This window comes from Eubalaena glacialis, chromosome 15 (genome assembly GCF_028564815.1).
Source record: "Eubalaena glacialis isolate mEubGla1 chromosome 15, mEubGla1.1.hap2.+ XY, whole genome shotgun sequence".
Classification (NCBI taxonomy): Eukaryota; Metazoa; Chordata; class Mammalia; order Artiodactyla; family Balaenidae; genus Eubalaena; species Eubalaena glacialis.
The window spans coordinates 73,090,261-73,106,850 of NC_083730.1; the positions used below are offsets into that span (position 1 = coordinate 73,090,261).

General features: G+C 51.5%; 1 protein-coding gene across 4 annotated transcripts in view; it reads right to left on the minus strand.

The window, feature by feature from the left end:
• Positions 1 to 4,865: 4,865 nt before the first annotated feature.
• The window catches only part of MORC2 (MORC family CW-type zinc finger 2), a 39,634-nt gene continuing 27,909 nt past the window's right edge, over positions 4,866 to 16,590 (minus strand). Inside the window, exons 13-27 of one of the 4 annotated variants that reach the window (XM_061169477.1) lie at positions 15,356 to 15,496; positions 15,107 to 15,261; positions 14,885 to 15,013; positions 14,278 to 14,383; positions 13,851 to 13,983; positions 12,644 to 12,718; positions 12,178 to 12,558; positions 11,494 to 11,625; positions 11,013 to 11,067; positions 10,467 to 10,608; positions 10,135 to 10,362; positions 9,950 to 10,043; positions 6,407 to 6,595; positions 6,221 to 6,283; positions 4,866 to 5,127 (exon numbers count right to left, since the gene is read on the minus strand). In XM_061169477.1, the coding sequence (XP_061025460.1) occupies positions 5,059 to 5,127; positions 6,221 to 6,283; positions 6,407 to 6,595; positions 9,950 to 10,043; positions 10,135 to 10,362; positions 10,467 to 10,608; positions 11,013 to 11,067; positions 11,494 to 11,625; positions 12,178 to 12,558; positions 12,644 to 12,718; positions 13,851 to 13,983; positions 14,278 to 14,383; positions 14,885 to 15,013; positions 15,107 to 15,261; positions 15,356 to 15,496 (2,092 nt within the window). In that variant the 3' untranslated portion in view covers positions 4,866 to 5,058. Of the gene's footprint in view, positions 5,128 to 6,220; positions 6,314 to 6,406; positions 6,596 to 9,949; positions 10,044 to 10,134; positions 10,363 to 10,466; positions 10,609 to 11,012; positions 11,068 to 11,493; positions 11,626 to 12,177; positions 12,559 to 12,643; positions 12,719 to 13,850; positions 13,984 to 14,277; positions 14,384 to 14,884; positions 15,014 to 15,106; positions 15,262 to 15,355; positions 15,497 to 16,590 lie in introns of all 4 variants that reach the window. The other 3 variants (XM_061169476.1, XM_061169479.1, XM_061169478.1) reach the window with 3 other exon arrangements.

Sequence of the window (16,590 nt, forward strand, 5' to 3'; positions counted from 1 at the left end):
GTAAAACGTTTCACCTGTGCCCGGGCTTAATACGCAGACTCCAGCGGAAAAAATTCCCCATTTCTCTGCTTGAGGTCTGAGCCGGACACTGGATCCCCAAGGCCTTCCTTCCGCTGGCCCTAGTATATGGGACCCTTGAGGCCTCCGCCCCCAAGCTGGGCCCTGGGCGGGCCTTGTACACCCGGATTTGCTCACGACGCCCTACCCTCACCCCGTGTGAGGCTCGGACGCCCGCCCGCCCGGGCTCGGGCACGTAGGCGGGCTCGCGACGTTCCCAGGGCGCATGCGCTGGGCACAGAACACGTGCCAGGCCGCTGCACTGCGCAGGCGCCGTTGCGCGCCTGCCTTGAGGGTCAGGAGGAGGTTGGGAGGGGCGACCTGAGAGAAGGCAGGCGCCCGGATGGGACTGAGCACTGGGCCCCCACCAAAGCCTCTGGAGAGAGGTGGCCGCGGGCCGGGTCCTGGACGTGTCCTCTGGGCCAGGTGAGAGTTTGCAGCCACTCCCCGGGCTTGTGCTGTGTTATGGTAGCTGATGATTTAGCGTGAGGAACTCAAAACTCTTCCTTCTGACAATTAGGGGTTCTCCTCGCATCGCAGCACCCCCAAACCCAGCTAGTGCCAGACTGGCTTAAATGGTGGGGAACTGGGGAGGGGAGTGAGAACCCAGAGCTTCAACAGAGTAAGAAGTGGGGAAGAAAGGACCGTAAATTCAAAGTTGTGGGTTAGAGCCGCCCACAGCTTCCCGAGAACTGCAGTTGCTCGGGCAGGAAGTGGCCCCAGAGAGTCCCATGGAAGCATCTCAGCAGAGTCCAGAGGGGACAAGAAAGGAGGGATGTGTCCGTCAGACCCTCCCCCTGTCCCTGGTCCAGGTTGGCCTCAGTGGCATGGGCTCCCCTATTTCCAGGCCCTGGCTGGAAGCTGCTGAGAAAGCCCGAGACCCAGAAAGTAGCAGGGGCAACCTGCTTTGCGGACCGAAGGCGGCTGGATGGAAGACCCGCCCTCCTCACCTCGGAATACTGAAGTGGGCCGACGGTTAGAAGGCCAGAAGGCCATAGGGTAACACCCCACGAGGGCCAATGAGTAGGCCGTGGAATGCCTACAGGTAGCAGGTGGGGCCAGTGAATCTTGGAAGCAAAGATAAGGGGTCAGGGCAGCAAGGGCTTTGGGGCCCCATTCCAACCGTCTGTATGGGCCTCTGGATAAATTTCTGGTGGAGAACTACGACTTACTAAGCCAGAAAACCTCTACTGTCATCCAATGCCTTTATTTTAGAGGAGGAAAAGGGGACCCAGGATGGGCAGTGATTTGTCTGAGGCCTTGTGAGCTGAAAGAAGGAAATTTCTGCAGGATCCACCAGGGATCCTAGTTGGGCCTGGGACATTCCAAGTTACTGCCATGAAAACTGCCAAACTGAAAAACAGGCTTGGCAACATTTGGGCTCATTGCTGAGTGGGATTGTCCCTCGCCAGGCCCTTCCTCTGTCCAGTCTGTGTCTTGCTCACTATGGAGGGTGCCCCCAGCAGTGCTGAGGACAGTTGGAGGCCTCAAACATGGCAGCAGAGAACGCATGTTCTTTTGTAGCTCTGCCTCCCGTGGCCAAGCTGGCTGTCCACCTGCTCAGGAACCAAGAGGAATGTGGCCGTTCCAAAGGAAGCCTCAGAGGTTCCATCTCCAGCAAAGGGCAGAATCCTCCAGTGGAATTTTGAGGATGTTTCAGGCATCTAGGCAACTGCCAACGGGTCCCTTACAGCCTGGCCCAGATGCAGGACAGCCTTACATCGGGGACGAGTAGCCAGTGGAGGCACGGCCCGCTCAGACCAAATCTTGTGTTCTGTGTAAAAGGGAAAGAAGTTTGAGCTCTATCAATCTTAACACGGATTGGTCTGTAGAGCTGTGGATGCTTGCCCAGTGCTGCTTGAACCACAGGTCTAAAAGACAGTCATGTCTTTCAAGGGGAACTGGACCCAACAAGAGGAGCCAAAAACCAGTGCCACTCACACAGGAGGAACCAGAGAAGTTTCTCTCAGCCTATTAACCTATGCCTTCCTTTGGTAAACAATGTCAAACCCTTGTCCTGACGTAGTAATACAGTATTGATGTGGGGTTTGTAATGCTAAATCCATGGGACACTTAGGGGCTGAGGGGTGATAAAAGGTAAACATTCCCCTGAGGACTTGCCCCTTGTTTTTCATCTGATTTACAAAGTCCCTACCCCAAGACTCAGAACTACAGCTGTGTCCCAGAGAGAAACACAACAGGCCAACAAATATGTTCTCACGTAAATTAACTCAAACCAACTCAAAAATCCATCACTTTTCACCTTTCAGATTAGTAAACAGTTCAGATGGAAGAGACTACAGACAGGGAAGTGGGGGTGAGGGGCAAGGAAAATACTGTTGGTGGGAGTTGAAATTGGGAAGTATTTTCTGGAATGTATCTTAGAATTTTTAATGCATCCACCGTCTGACAGCCATTTCTCTCTTTGGAACTTAACCCTGTATAAACCCAGATCTGAGTTAACGATTAAGTACACATGTATACACACACACACACTCATCACAGCACTTTTCGTAAACATTAAAAACCAAAATCTCTATAAATGGGACCACTAAATGACAGTACATCCAAGACGATGAAATGCTATGTGGTTGTTCAGAAGAATAAAGTAGATCCATGTGAGCTCTTCAGAAACAAGTCCCAAGATCTACTAAGTGAGAAACAGGCAGAAACAGAACAGTAGATGTGTAGTTGTGTGCTCAGGACGGATACTCTTTCCAGGGAGAATGAGCATTGAGGGGCGGGGGGGTGGGGAGGAGGGAGCCTTGCTTTTCATGGTCCAGTCTTTCGTACTGTTTGAATTTTTACCATGTGCATGTGTCACTTGAAAAAAAACAAAAAACACCAAAGTCCCCATCCCTCCCACTCCTTAAAAACAAGGGTCGCTGCACTCATTCACCTTCTTGCCGCCTTGAACTCAGGACCTTCCTGCCACAGACCCGCCAGACCATCTTCTTCTCCCAAGTTTTAGACAATTCCAAGCAGGTTAGTTATCCAGGACAAGGAAGGGGGAGGAACCTCTGCATCTTATCTTCCCACCCAGAATGGAAGGAGCTCTGCCTGGAAGCAGGCTGCATTCAGCACCGCTGTGGTTGGATTTAAACAGCAAAGTGGGAACGCCCAGAAGTTGAAACTAAAATGTTTAAGAAATTCAGTATTTCAGTTTCTATGGGTGTCCAGGAGGGTGAAGACATAAGACAAGATGGTGGAGATGAGGAAGAATCTGAAGACAGTTTAAAGCCACAGTGGTGGAAAGAATGAAGAGGAGGAAGGTGCTGGATTTTACTAAGAGAAGAAAACAGACTGAGTTCAGGAGTCTCACCAGTGAAAGTTTATAGTATTGCATTTTGATTACAGGTATGTAAATAAAAAACTTGAGTATTACCCTCTGGTAAAAATGCAGAACCAGCTTGCACTTAGATTAAAACAGCAGGTTTGGGGACAAAAATGGACCGTATGCTGCCTGTGATGAAGAGAGCGAGCTGGACAGGAGAGGAACCACCAGCTCAAGAAGCCCTAAGACTCTTAGCGAATCTTCCAGAGGAAGAGGTCAGGGCCTCTCTGACTGGTATTTCCCCCAAAGAGCCCTTGCCCAGGGATGTGGTTTGGAGAAGTCCCAAACCCACAAGTCACAGGTGCTTCTGGCCACGTGCACAAGTGGGTAAAGACCTCCGATTCCCATGGGTCCTGCCTCCCTCGCCAGCGCTTCCCAGCCTACTGGAGTCTTCACGGGGCAGCACGTGGCCATTGCTGACCAGAGGTGATTAGATGCTGGAAACACACCGAGAGGTCTGAATCGCAGACCAGTGGCACAAGACCATAGTTCTTGTGCCTTCAGAAAACCCAAAGTCCCCAAATAAAGGGGGAAGAAGAGAGTCGGGAGAATCAAACCAGAATTTTTCCAATGGCCATTAAAGAGAAAATTCAGCAACTCTTGCCTTTGTCTTTGACCCTGAGAAGTTGAGGGACACAGCTGTATGAGGCTGTGACCAGGCGGGAAGGAAGGCATGGTGTGCTTCCTACAGAGCCACCTCTGGAGTCCCTATGGCTCAGTGACCCCCTCCTCCCATCTGCCCCAAAGCAGGGACCTTGACTGGGCCTGGTGGGGCCAGGCAGGGGGGACGCAGTAAGAGAAAAAGCAGTGCCAGGCTCTCCAGATGGCCGGGACCATTGAGGAAGGTGCGCTCCCTAGGACCCTGCCACACCCACAGACGAGGCTGCCACCAACCAGCACAGGGGCTCCTTCACACACATGGTCCTTTCCTAAAGGGAATCCTTTGGAATTCAAACATTCAGTGTGTTACCCAGGTCAGCAGTCTGACCAGAGTCGGATCTGTCCACGCCACAACCTGGACTCAAGTTTTTGAGGCAGGAAACCTCACTGTCCACTGTGAGTTCTCCAGCAGGGAGAACTTAGGTGGTGAATGGGGAAGTTGAACAGGAGGATCTTTCTTCCCCAAGCTGTCTGGATGGTGCCACAGCCAAGACCGACCACTTGGGCCACCACTCACATCCCCGACCTGAGGCAGGAGCCACGAGACAGGGAGCTGCTCAGCGCTGAGCCTCCTCCTGACCGTGGCCCCGTGGGGATCCCCTGGATTGGAGCTCCTGGGGGAGCACCAGCCTGGGGGGCCCTGTCCCTCCCCCAGCCCTGCCCCTGGAGCCTCCCCAACTTCCAAATGGCACTGGATTCACCACATCTTGAGGAGCCAGGAGCCAAGAGAAGCAGCTCAGACTTGGCGTCCTGCTTCTGTTCTCTGCGCAAGAGTCACCAAAAGAATGTATGGTCTCACAGCAGGCAGAGCATCTTGTTTCTTTTAAAAAATAAATATTTATAAACTTAGGGAGGACGATTCAAAGAATCAGAGTCTCTTTCCCTCCAAAAGCACAAATATCCCATGTGAGTCAAACCAAGGTAAGTCCATCAACCCATAAATGAAACTCCACCCCCAGGAGCTCTGCCTTGAGGGGCAGGGGAGCTGATCTCTGGCTCCAGGCCTCTTAGTCCCCCTTGGTGATCAGGTCCTCGATGTAGGCATCCAGCTCGTCATCTGTGTTAATGTCTATGTCCTGGAACAGAGCAGGGCAGGGTCAGCCGGGGGCCACAAGGTGGTGGGGGGCCCGCCTCCCCCCCCTTCTTGCAGCCCATGCCCCTTCCTCTCACCCCTCCACCCTGGCTGTCAGGCCTGTCCCTTCTTGATCATCCGCCCCCTCCCTCCTCTGTGCACAGATGACGCCCAGATTTCTTGCTCCTGCCCTGCCTCTACCCCAAGTTCCCAGCTTGCCTTAGCCATGCTGCAGGCTTCTCAGACTCAAAACATCCAACAGCTCAACGGCACCACCCATCCCGAGTTGCTCCATCTTGGTACAGGCCACCACTGCCTCCCCTCCACCCAGGGCTCAGACAAACCAGAACCATCACCCTTGTTTCCTCCCCTTCCCTCAAGACATTACAACAAATCTGCCCACTTCTCTCCCTCCTCACTGTCACCATCCAAGGTTCAGGCTGCCAGACTCTCTCACCCAGACAACTGTGGGAACCTCCTCACTGGAGTCCCGGATTCTAACCTCCGCCCCCTCCAGGCCCTCCTACAACCAACCAGAGTAAATGTCTTAGATTGCAAACGTCTTAGTGCCACACCCTCCAGGGACTTCCCACCTGGTACAGGGCCCTGCTTCTTCTATCGCCCACATCTCCCTGTCTTGGGCCTCGGGCCCTGCTCTTCCCTCTCCCCAGAGCTCTCACATCCCACTCCTGCGTGACTGGGTTCTGCCCTTAGCTCAAGTACCTCCTCAGAGAGGCTTCGCCTGAACACCCTAGTAAAGTGGCATCCCTGTTTTCTGTCTCTCTCGTATTTACTTCACAGCACTTCCCGCCAACAGTAGTTCTGTCTCCTCCACTTGTTGGGCTATGACAGCAGGACCCCTATCTTGCCTGTCTGCTTCACCAAGGGTCCACAGGACAGGCACAGAGCAATTGTCCTCAATGTTTACTGCCTGGATAAAGGGCTGAGACCCTACAGGGCGCTCCCTGCTTCTGGGCTACCTAATCCCATCTGGGCGTCATCTGGAAAAGTGAGAATGTCTTTCTGTTTTATGACTTGGAGGGTTCTCAAACCAGGTTGTATATCAGAATGTCTAAACAAGGGCAAAAGTCTGATACCGTGGGTCTGGCTGGGATGAGGCCCAGGCAGCCGCACCACCTCCAGCCCTCCTGGTCAGGATGCTGTGCAGCCAGGGTTGGAACCACAGATTCCTGTGAGTGGGGAGAAGGGAGCAGGAGGTGCCCAAGCCCCCCCTCCCTGAGACACCAGGTGGTCCGCTACAATGAGAGGGCTGCCTGGCTCACCTCCTGCACCTTTTGCAGGAGCGCCACGATGTTGGTCCTCAGCTTCTGCAGCTTCTCCTCTGTCTCGCGGAGCTTTCTCTCGGAGGTACGCAGGCTCTCCTCGGAAGCCTTGGCCCGTGAGTCGGCGCGGCTCTGGTAGGAATGGCACAGGTTCTGGAGCCCCACTTCATACTGCTTGAAGTACTCTTTCTGTTGGGAGAGGAGCTGGAGGGTGAGTGCATGAGCTCACGAGGGTCCCCAGTGCCCTTCTAGATGGGCACTCGTGTCCCCAACTGGCTCAGCACAAGGAAGCTCAGTCTGAAGGGATGCCGGACCCAGAAGCAAGTGATCTCTCTAGCTCCAGAGAAGAAAGACCTCGACATCCACCTCACAGGGCTGCCACGAGGATGAAGACGGGATCACACATGAAGCACGTACCAAAGTGCTCTGACAGACTGCCAGCCGTGAGTAAATGTGAGGGATGATTCTCACCATTCACCTTTCTAAGTGCACAACAGCACTTTGAGCAAACCACTTCCAAGTCACAACCAACAATGTCAAGATCAAAAGTTCTCTTCCACAAGTATTTATCAAGCACCTATCAACAACAGATTCCTCCAGGTTTGTGTAGTATGTTTATACAGCATCAGAGCTTTTCACCATCTTCCCTGAGTACCTGAAACTTCCCGGGGGTGGGGCAGTAATGTTAACTAGCACTTTCTCTAGACATGGGGCTTTATCAAACTTTTAGAAAGTAGCAGAACACTTGTTTCAAATGAAAGTTACATGGAATCTCAGTATAAAAAACAATTTGGGTAATAACTCTTTATGTTTAATTTCAAAGTTATAACATTATGATTTACTCATAAATCACCAACGTGAATGATGAGGCCATTCTGATGAACACAAACCCATGACCAGCAGGTCCTGGCTGACAACTGCAGTCTCGCCAACTCTAGCATTTATTTACTTCTGTGAAGATGTATGAACTACCTAGCACTGAATAGCTAAAAACTGCTGTTTTTAAAACGTGTTAGAACTATTTAATTGTTTACAATCTGAAATACTATCCCAGTAAATCAAGATGGCAACAGAAACTTCAAATTCTGCACAAAAAATAATTATCACTTGGCAGCGCAAAAATAAATGTTCAAGCAGGTGCCAAAAGTATTAAAATGTAATACACAATGTCTTAAGCCTAACTATGATTTGTATTCATTTTAATTTTTTTTCCATTAAAGATTCACATGCAGTTATGTTACTTTTAAAGTATATATATATATATTTGAATCTAGTATTTGCAGGACCCCTGACGGTCTGGAACTCCTAGTCCAGCATGATGAGCAAAAGGATGGTCATTTACAAACTGACAAGGATACAATGAACATTAGACTCTTGTTGTGTCCCTAATGTTTAAAAAATTAAAGTTTGAGTTATTTGATGCATTTCACTTAGGTGGCTATTAAATTGATGCATTAGTGGTACACCTCCCTTTACAAGCATAAGCCAACAGACTATTTTAGGCTCAGATGCTCCTATTGACTATGCTTTGGTCTGAGCGGTCAGGCCCACTGCAGAGATCCCACTGCACCCAGGCTTTGCTCTGAATTTGGCAACAACTTTAAGCCAAAAGCAACGAACATGCCAGGCCGACCCAGCTGGCCTATCAGCTGTTTGTTCCTGGGATCTGCAGAGAATGCCTGCAGCCTGAACAAGGGTAAGCGTTGAGGTGTAGCAGCTTTCTGTGAAGCCACCATGAGTTCTGCACCTTCTAGCTTCCCCAGCGTGCAGTGCCCCCTCATCTCGCAGGGAGGCAAGACCCTTGTCCTAACAAGTTGTTCTGGGTTCAAATCTGGGCTCTATTAAGACAAACTGTTCACCTCTCTGCCCCTGAGTTTCTTCAGCTCCTAGCCTCATTTCCCTTTTTTAAAGTAGAATGGAGACAAAACTCCATGTTTTCCTCTCTGGCAAACTTTATCAAGCACACAGCTGCCCCACGAGGGCCTGCCATCTTAAACATATTAACCCTGCAGTTTCAATTCCAGTTGTCCTCTCCAGAAACTCCTCCCTAGAAAACTTAAGTTATTCCTACAGCAGAAACATCCTCTTGATGTGGATGACTCCCAATCCCCATCTCCAGCCCTGGCCTTCCCGCCCCTCCCAAGTGCCAGCCCCAATCTCCAGTGTCCTGTCCACTGGACATCACCAGAAATGCAGTGCTGGTACTTCCAGCCCAAGTCAAATCACAACTCGTCTTCCTCACCCTCACCCTGTTTTTCTCCCAGTTAACAGCTTTGTCATCAACCTCCAATTCCCACAGGCCTGAGAGACAGGGAAGCACGTGACCTCTGCCTCCTCTCCATCATCTGCCTTCAGTCAAAGAAGGACCCCTGACACGGCCCCTTCACCTGTCAGAGCTCCCATCCCCCATCCCTGACCTATCACCATTAGACCAGCTTCCCTGTCCCTGCGTCTCCCATCCACCCTCCTACCCAGAACCAGAGTTACCCTCTTAGGGGCAGGGTCAGCAGACTACTCACTGCCTGTGACCAAATCAGCCTGCCACCTGTTTTTGTAAACAAAGCATTACTAGATCTCAGCCACATCCATTCCTTTGCATATGGTCTTATGGCAGCTTCCACACTGTAACAGCAGAGCTGAATAGTTGCCACAGAGACCTTATAGCCCATAAAGCTGAAAATATTTGCTAACTGGCCTCTACAGAAAAAGCCTCTTGACCCCTGCCCCGGACATGGTTCAAGTCGACAATTCCATCCACTCAAACCTTTAGCTGGGCCTCCATTTCATACAAAGTTTAAGCCACTGCACCTCAGAGGGGTGCCCCCGATGCCTCCTATCCTGGCTCTGAGGGCCCTTCTCCCTGAATGCTCACCACAGAGACTGCTGCCCTGGCCCCCACCTGCCCTTGCATCCCTGAGCCTTTGTTCACAATAGTCCCTCTGCCTCAAACACTTCCCATCACTTCTACAAACAGTCGCCCAAACCCACGTTTTCTTTAGCCCTGGTCGCTCTCTCCCCCTCCCAGAGGCTGCCCCAGCCCTCCCACCCACCTTGCAGAGCACTTACTGCTCTCAGCCTCATGTCTAGGTACCTGCTAAAAATTCAGTCTCTACTGACTCTTAAGCCACTTGGAGGCTCCAGCACTGAGGCACTGCATCTGCATTTGCTAAATAAGATCCCATGCTTATCTCCACACACCACGAGCTTCCCTATACCTCCCAGAGTCACGTTTTCGGCACTTTGAACCTAAGCTCTTTATTGTTTCCTGCCTTGGCAGAGGAAAAGGGACGTACTCCACACAAGTCACACCGGGCCTGTCCCTAAGCGAGGATTCCACTCCACCCCAGCATCTCATCAGCTGCACACCAGTTATCCAGCTGAGCAGCTTCTTTTTCCACAATGTAAAGTCCCCTCTTCCCTTCCCTCAGCAGATGAAAGGGAAGCTGGCCAAGCGGGGAAGGGGGCACACAGCTGAGAGCTGACAATCACAACAAGCACCAAGGGGGCGTGCACAGTCAAAAACCAAAGGCTGGGCAGACTCACCAGAGGAAATGATATTAGCTCATCTGAATTCATAGCACTCAGCTCCTTCTTAGAGATGGGGAAACTCGGAGGCAGGAAGTACCGTAAACAATTCCTAAACAAGAAAGAAGGTGGAGACTGGAAATCAGAATGGCACAGAGCTAGTGGAGAACCAGCGCTGACCCCGGAGCAGGACGACAACGCACCGAAGGATCTGGACGAGAAGGTCAATGGTCTCGTGGTTGGTGTTCGGGGCGGTGGTGTCGGGCTCAATGCGAATGCAGTCCGAGGTGGAGGGTTTGGCCATGGCTACAGCCTGCTGAGCCACCGCCGCCTCCTCCTCCTCCTCCCCGCCCTCCTGCTGCGTGTCCGGGCTCTGATACTCCGGGGAAGGGGGCTTCATCAACCGCACATCCTCACTGCCTTTCTCCACCCTAGGGAGGACCCAGTGTTTGTGTCACATGTGTCCCAGGCTCCCAGGATGGGCTGCCTGCCCCTGCCCAACTCTGTCAACCCAGCCTCCTAGAAGGGGCATTACCAGCGGTCTCTTGGTGTCGTGTCCGTGGGCACATAGTCAAATTTCACCTTCCACCGCACCACGTTCTTGCCCAACTCCACGGCTGTGACACGGCCTGTGTACCACTCCCTGTTCACACGCACCTCCACGTGCAGCCCTTTATCTGAGAGTGGGGATGGAGTTAGAAAACTAGACTAGAGCCCCCCACCCAGCCAGGGCCACCTCGAGAAAGGTCATCCCAGGTTCACAGGGACAAGAACCCCTAGGAGCTTGACGCCACTATGCCAGGGACATGGAGCCCAGCCACCCTGGTCTCCCTCCCCACCTGTCATGACGGTGCCACAGAGCAGCATGGTAACTGCCAGAGGTGAACACCAAGGAACTGATGCTAAAAATAAACACGAGGGCGTGCCAGCCTCAGCATTCTTCTCGGAATTAGACTTGAAACCATTGTTGCTTGAGAGCCTGGAGCCAGGAAAGCCTCCATAAGCCTTTGGAATACGGTGCTGCTGGCAAGGGGCCCCCTTCCCACTTCCCCACAGGCTCTGGGCACCTCCCTGAACTCACCTTTCTGAGCGCTCTTGAGGTCAGCTGGGTCCTCTTCCCCAGCACTGTCTGAGAGCTGCAAGAACAGAGTCTGTGAGAGGCACCGCCAGTGCCCCTGAAAAACAGACTGTCCGCCCAGGGTCATAAGCCATCACCTCATGTCGTCTCGTGCGGCCGTTTAAATCCCCAGGCCTCACTGAGAGCCACTCTCTCAACCATTATCTCAGTATCTACACACCTGCCTCCAAAAACGTCAGTAAACAAGAGAGCAGGCATAGGGGCAGAATGTCACAGACACGGAAGCAGATCTGCGTCGGTGTCACCTCAAGCCTGTGAGTAGAGCCACAAGCCAGTCTCACTCAAGATCCTACCAGGCACCGTGTTTCTAGTCGTCTGTGTGACTGAGTGTCCTGCAGAGATGGACTAGGCTTCGGAAAGGCTCGTGTCACAGACTGCAGGTGGTGGGTGGAGACCCTGGGGAGGGAGAATGCTGAGAACCTACCTCATTCAAGTCCTTTTTTTCCTCCTTCACGGCAAACTTGCCCCGCTTGGATCTCTCTTTCCTCCTCTCAGCCTCTTCCTCGGCTTCTTCCTCATCAGAGACCCCAAGACTCCGCTTCCGACCAGGAACGGCCTACAGCAAGAGGAGCGGGAACATGAGGGACCCTGGCAGCCCCTCAGGTGCTGGAAGATCCCATCTGGCCTAAAGGAGCCATTCAGAGAGGGGTCTGTGGGTCTCAGTCCCTGCCAGGGCTGGGCTCCCAACAGTACTAGGGACACAGCAACCCCCGGCCTCTACGCCCACGAAGACCTTTGCTCAAAGCTGTCACAGGGAAGCCTCTCAGTTCACTCCCCACTGAGCCACGCCAACCACTGCTGCAGCCCACCAAGGCTGTCACCAGGCTGCAACCTCTGCCCACCACGTGAGAAGCCAGTGAAGGCGACTCAAGTCTGTGCAGGACCAAACCTTGGAGGGGGCACCAAAGAGCTCCCTGGACAGGGAACCAGCAAGCTCTGTGCCCCCCACGAGTGCCTTCAGCTATCAGACTCCTCCTCTGCAGGGGCAGCACGGAAGGCTGATCTCCACTGAGGCTTCTCCACCCCCCACCGCCCCCCATGCAGTCAACACTGCCCCCTCCATTCCTACACCACTGTAGGCAGGGCTGGAGAAGGAGGAGCATCTCACCAGGGAGAGTTTACTGGGCGGCTCCGGCTTCTTGACCACCGGAGTCTTGATGACTCGGGGGGCGGGGACCTCCCGAGGGCTCTTGGAGTTGGGCAGCAGAGATGGTGACGGTGGCTGCACGGGAGGGGCGGGCCGGGATGCAGTCTTGACTGGAGTGTTGGCAGGCTTTCGGGGCACCTCAGGAGGCTGGAGCAGCCTGGAAGTACTGGCCTCCTCCCGCGCTGTCGGGGCAGGAGGCTTTGGGACGCTGCCGATGACAGGAGCCTTCCGGGGCTGGCTGGCTGGTCTGGGAGCCTGCAGGGAAGGGGGTCTGCTCGGGGCATTCTTGATCACAGCAGGTAAAGGAGGTGACCGAGGACGCTGAGGTCTACGTGCAGGTTCCTGAAAGAGGCCCAGAGAGAGTGACAACATGGATCCCAGCACGAGACACCTGAGGAAAAGCCCCGCCCCTATCCCTGGGCTTTACCTCAGTGGAAGGTCTGGTGGTCACTTCCAAGGGCAATTTCTTCAGGTCAGCTTGGGAGCGGATGGGTGTGGTTTTCTGCAGGGTAAACATGATGAGGAAGTCGTTTGCGTATCTGGTACATTCAAGCAAACTCTTTTTGGAGCCCCACGGTCTGGGACATTGGGCAAATAAAAAAGAATACCTGGGCCACAGTCCTACTATTACAAGCCTCCCATTCTCACTGAGAAGACAAAAATTCACACTCAACTACCAGCAAATTACAGGATTCCATATGATTAATCCAGCAATTGAGAGACTGGGGAAAAGCGTCAGTGGACTAAATTCCTATTGAAACAAGCCAAAAAGGTTGGAGATCCCTAAAGGCCAAAGCTGGAAAGGACAGGTGGGATTTGGCAGACAGGGAGGTATGCACACAATGAGAGCATCTGCCTGTGCAGAAGTCAGAAAGGGAAAGGCTTTTGTAATAAATACGATAAACGGTTGATACCACACATATATCTAAAAAAACCTGACTAGTCAATTAAGGAAAAAATTTAAAACAACAGTAATATAAGAGAACAATAAGCAGTTCTAAAAGAAACACACGAAAAAATTGTTCAATTTTAGAAATATGAAATTCAAATTTAAGATGTGTATCTTCGCTTATCAAATTTGCAAAAATATTTAAAAATAAACGCACTGCTGGTAAAAAACAAAACATAATACATTTTCTGGAGAATAATTTGGAAATAGTTATTTAAAGAAAACATAGAATTTTAAAAATCCTTTTACTCTTTCAAATTCACTTCTGGAAAACTATCCCAAGAAAATAATTACACACTAATAAAAAGAAGTATGCATGTGTGATATGACACAAGTAAGTTGTGATCTCTATTTCTAATAAAAAATATATGTATTTATGTGTATGTAGAGGTCATAAAAAGTTGGAAGGATATGCAGTTAATGGTGGTTACCTCTAAGACAGGATATGTACTTTCTGGAGTTTCACAACATTCTAAATGAATTGGACCTCTTTGTAATATATAAACAAAATTGTTTTTTTTTTAAAGAATGATCAAGGCATACTGGAGAACCAGTGTGCCTGGAGGTTGGGGTTGGGAAGCTTGGGCAGCACTCATGGGTGACAGAAGGGTGAAACTGAGCCTGAGGGAACAGAGGAGCCACTGAGGGGTCCTGCCCATGTGCCCACTGCCCATGACCCACACACCTGCAGGGCCTCCAGCTTCTCCTGCTGCTGGCGAATTTTCTCTGTCAGTTGCTTCTGCTTCTCTTCCTGTGTCTTCAGATCCTTTCTGAACGTCCCCAGGGGAACCTTCTGCTTCTGTTCAGAAGCCTCACACCTGTAGAGAGAAAGTGCTAGGAAGGGTGTGGCAAGATAGCTCCAGGTAGGGCAGGGTCCTTCCTCCTCAGCCAACCCAGGCTCTCTCTCACCAGAGCAACCTCAGACTTCCCAAATGCACAGAATTAATACTCATTGCAGGACACACTTCTATTATTTCCAGGCACTTATTATACACAGCAAGACGGAGATGTAAGGATATGAGCACTGACCTCAAGAAGCATAGTGGAAGAGTAGAAAAAGCACGGGGGGAGGCGGGGATGCCCACAAACTCCGTGTTAGAAAAAGTACTCACCGGTCCTGCTCAGGATCAGGGTTCATGGAGCAAACCCAGGTGTCAGGGTAATCTTTTTCCACAGAACTCAGCTGGAAGGGGAGGGTCCGCCACTTCAGACACAAATCTGTGACACAGAACACACCCCCACAAAACATCAGCCATGCCCGCCAACAATAACCAGGCTCCTCCCAGCCAGGCCCAAGGCAGAGATGCCCCCGACTTTCCATGCAAAGATCCTCAGTCTGGCTCCAACTCTGCCTTCCTTACAGAACAGTCACTCTTCTCAGGGACAGTGATTCCAGCAAGGATGGAAACTTTATACCACAGACCCTCAGCGGCCCCAACCCCTCTCCCTCCTCCAGCAGAATCCTGACTCAGTCATCACTCACACTTCTACCGATGTGGTACCAAACCTTGTGAGACCCGGCAGGGTAGATGACCTCCTGCCTCATTTAGAAGGGACAGGTGGGCACAGCACAGCCCCAAGACTGAGCTCCCAGGGCCATCACCAAACAGACTCGTATCCCTAGTGGGACATACGTCCCTGAATGTCACTGAAGTCAGGAGGCCAGCACGGCGACTATGATGGAAAGGAGTCAGGAGGAGGTGCCGACCCCCAACTCACCACACTGGATGGTGGTTGGGATTTCCATAGCTCTCCGCCGTTTGTAACGCAGCTCACTGGATGGAGGCTGGTTCCAGTTGGCAGAGAGGTAGCCGAACTCATCCCAGAACTTGATGATTCCCCGCTGGGCTGGAAGACAAGCACCCACACATCGCGTGAGGAGTCAGCCCCCTGAGGCAGCGAGAGGATCTCAAGGCTGGAGGTGAAGCGAAAGGGCATTACCAATGGCGATGTCCTTCCAGTACTGCGCCAAGTGCTCCCCCATCGCCCGCAGCAGGTGCCGGTACTCCTTGGCATCAGCAAAGTCCTGCTTGTTGTGTGTAGGCTCCAGGACCAGGTAGGGCACATCTACAACCCCAACGACCCCGCCACATGCCCTGCAGGAGGAGGTAGACACGGTTCTGTCACCCCACTGACCAAATTTCTCCCACCAACCATCCTGGGCTGAAGCTCTCCTCAGGCAGCACTCACATGCCCCCTTCCAGCTGTGGGCCCACTTTCTCATACATCTTGATCAGGCGGCTACAGTTGTAGATGAACATGCCGTCCAGGTCCCGGTGTTCGATATTGACCCCAAAAACAAAGTTCAGTTCCTTGGGTTCTTTAAGCGCTCTGAGAAGATAAAAGATAAATTCAAGCAGATCAACCCATTAACACACAAACACCACGGTGTTTAAGATGCATTAAGCTTAAGCTGAAACTTGAGACACTTAAGTTTTGCCTTTGCATTCAATATGCAACCTGTAGACTTGACAAGGATACTCACTGTGCAGTCACTCTAAGCTCCCCAATTAAAAGCATGACTTCAGCTTTTGGCATCAAACAGGGATGTATTTAAGTATGAATGGGATTCTGTGAAGCTGTTGCAAATCTCTGCAAAGATGCTTATTTAGTGGAATAAACACAAGGTCATCTGCATAACCATTCCACTAATGTGACAGTAATTAATTTTAAAGACAAAATTACACAAGAACAATAAACATGTGCGAGAAGAAACGATCATGGGATAAACGTCAACAAAATCGTGGAAACTGAAAAGCAGATGGATGATCAGTGGACAGACTCACGGGGCAGATACCCGAAACCTAGGCCTGTGGTGAGGAGGCCAAGAAGTAAGCGGGGACTCAGGCCCAGAGCCTGCAGAGGCTCCAGATGTGGAGGGGGACACGGAGATCATGTAATGAGCCAGGACAAATGCCCAGTCTAGATAAAAAAGAACAAACTCAATCTATAGCATTATTCCACACTTGTAACCAGGGATACAAAATTAAGAGTACATATCACCAGGTGGGAGAAGTATAGGGAGTTCACAACTTATTTCTTAAACATTCTGTATTTTACAAGTTGTACACAACGAGCATTTTATACATCCTTTAAATGAAAAGAAAAAAAAGAGGAAAAGGGAAAGGAAGAGGGAAAGGATGGGCAAGGTGGGGAGAGAATGGAGGAAAGAGAAAAGGGGAGAAAGGAAGGGAGGGAGCGGGGAGGGAAGGTGAGAGAGCTGCCAGTGAGGACAGGCTGGTGTTCAACTCAAGGTGCTGGCTCTGCCCACCTTGTCCTGGGTCAGGGGAGAACTGAGCTGGGGAACCTCTCCTGCGGTGGCCATGTGACAAACATCTGGGAATCACAACATTAATGGCTTTCTCAAAGCAATCTGCATGTGACAGAATGGCAACCTTGTGGGGTGGAGAGGGATTCCTCAAGCT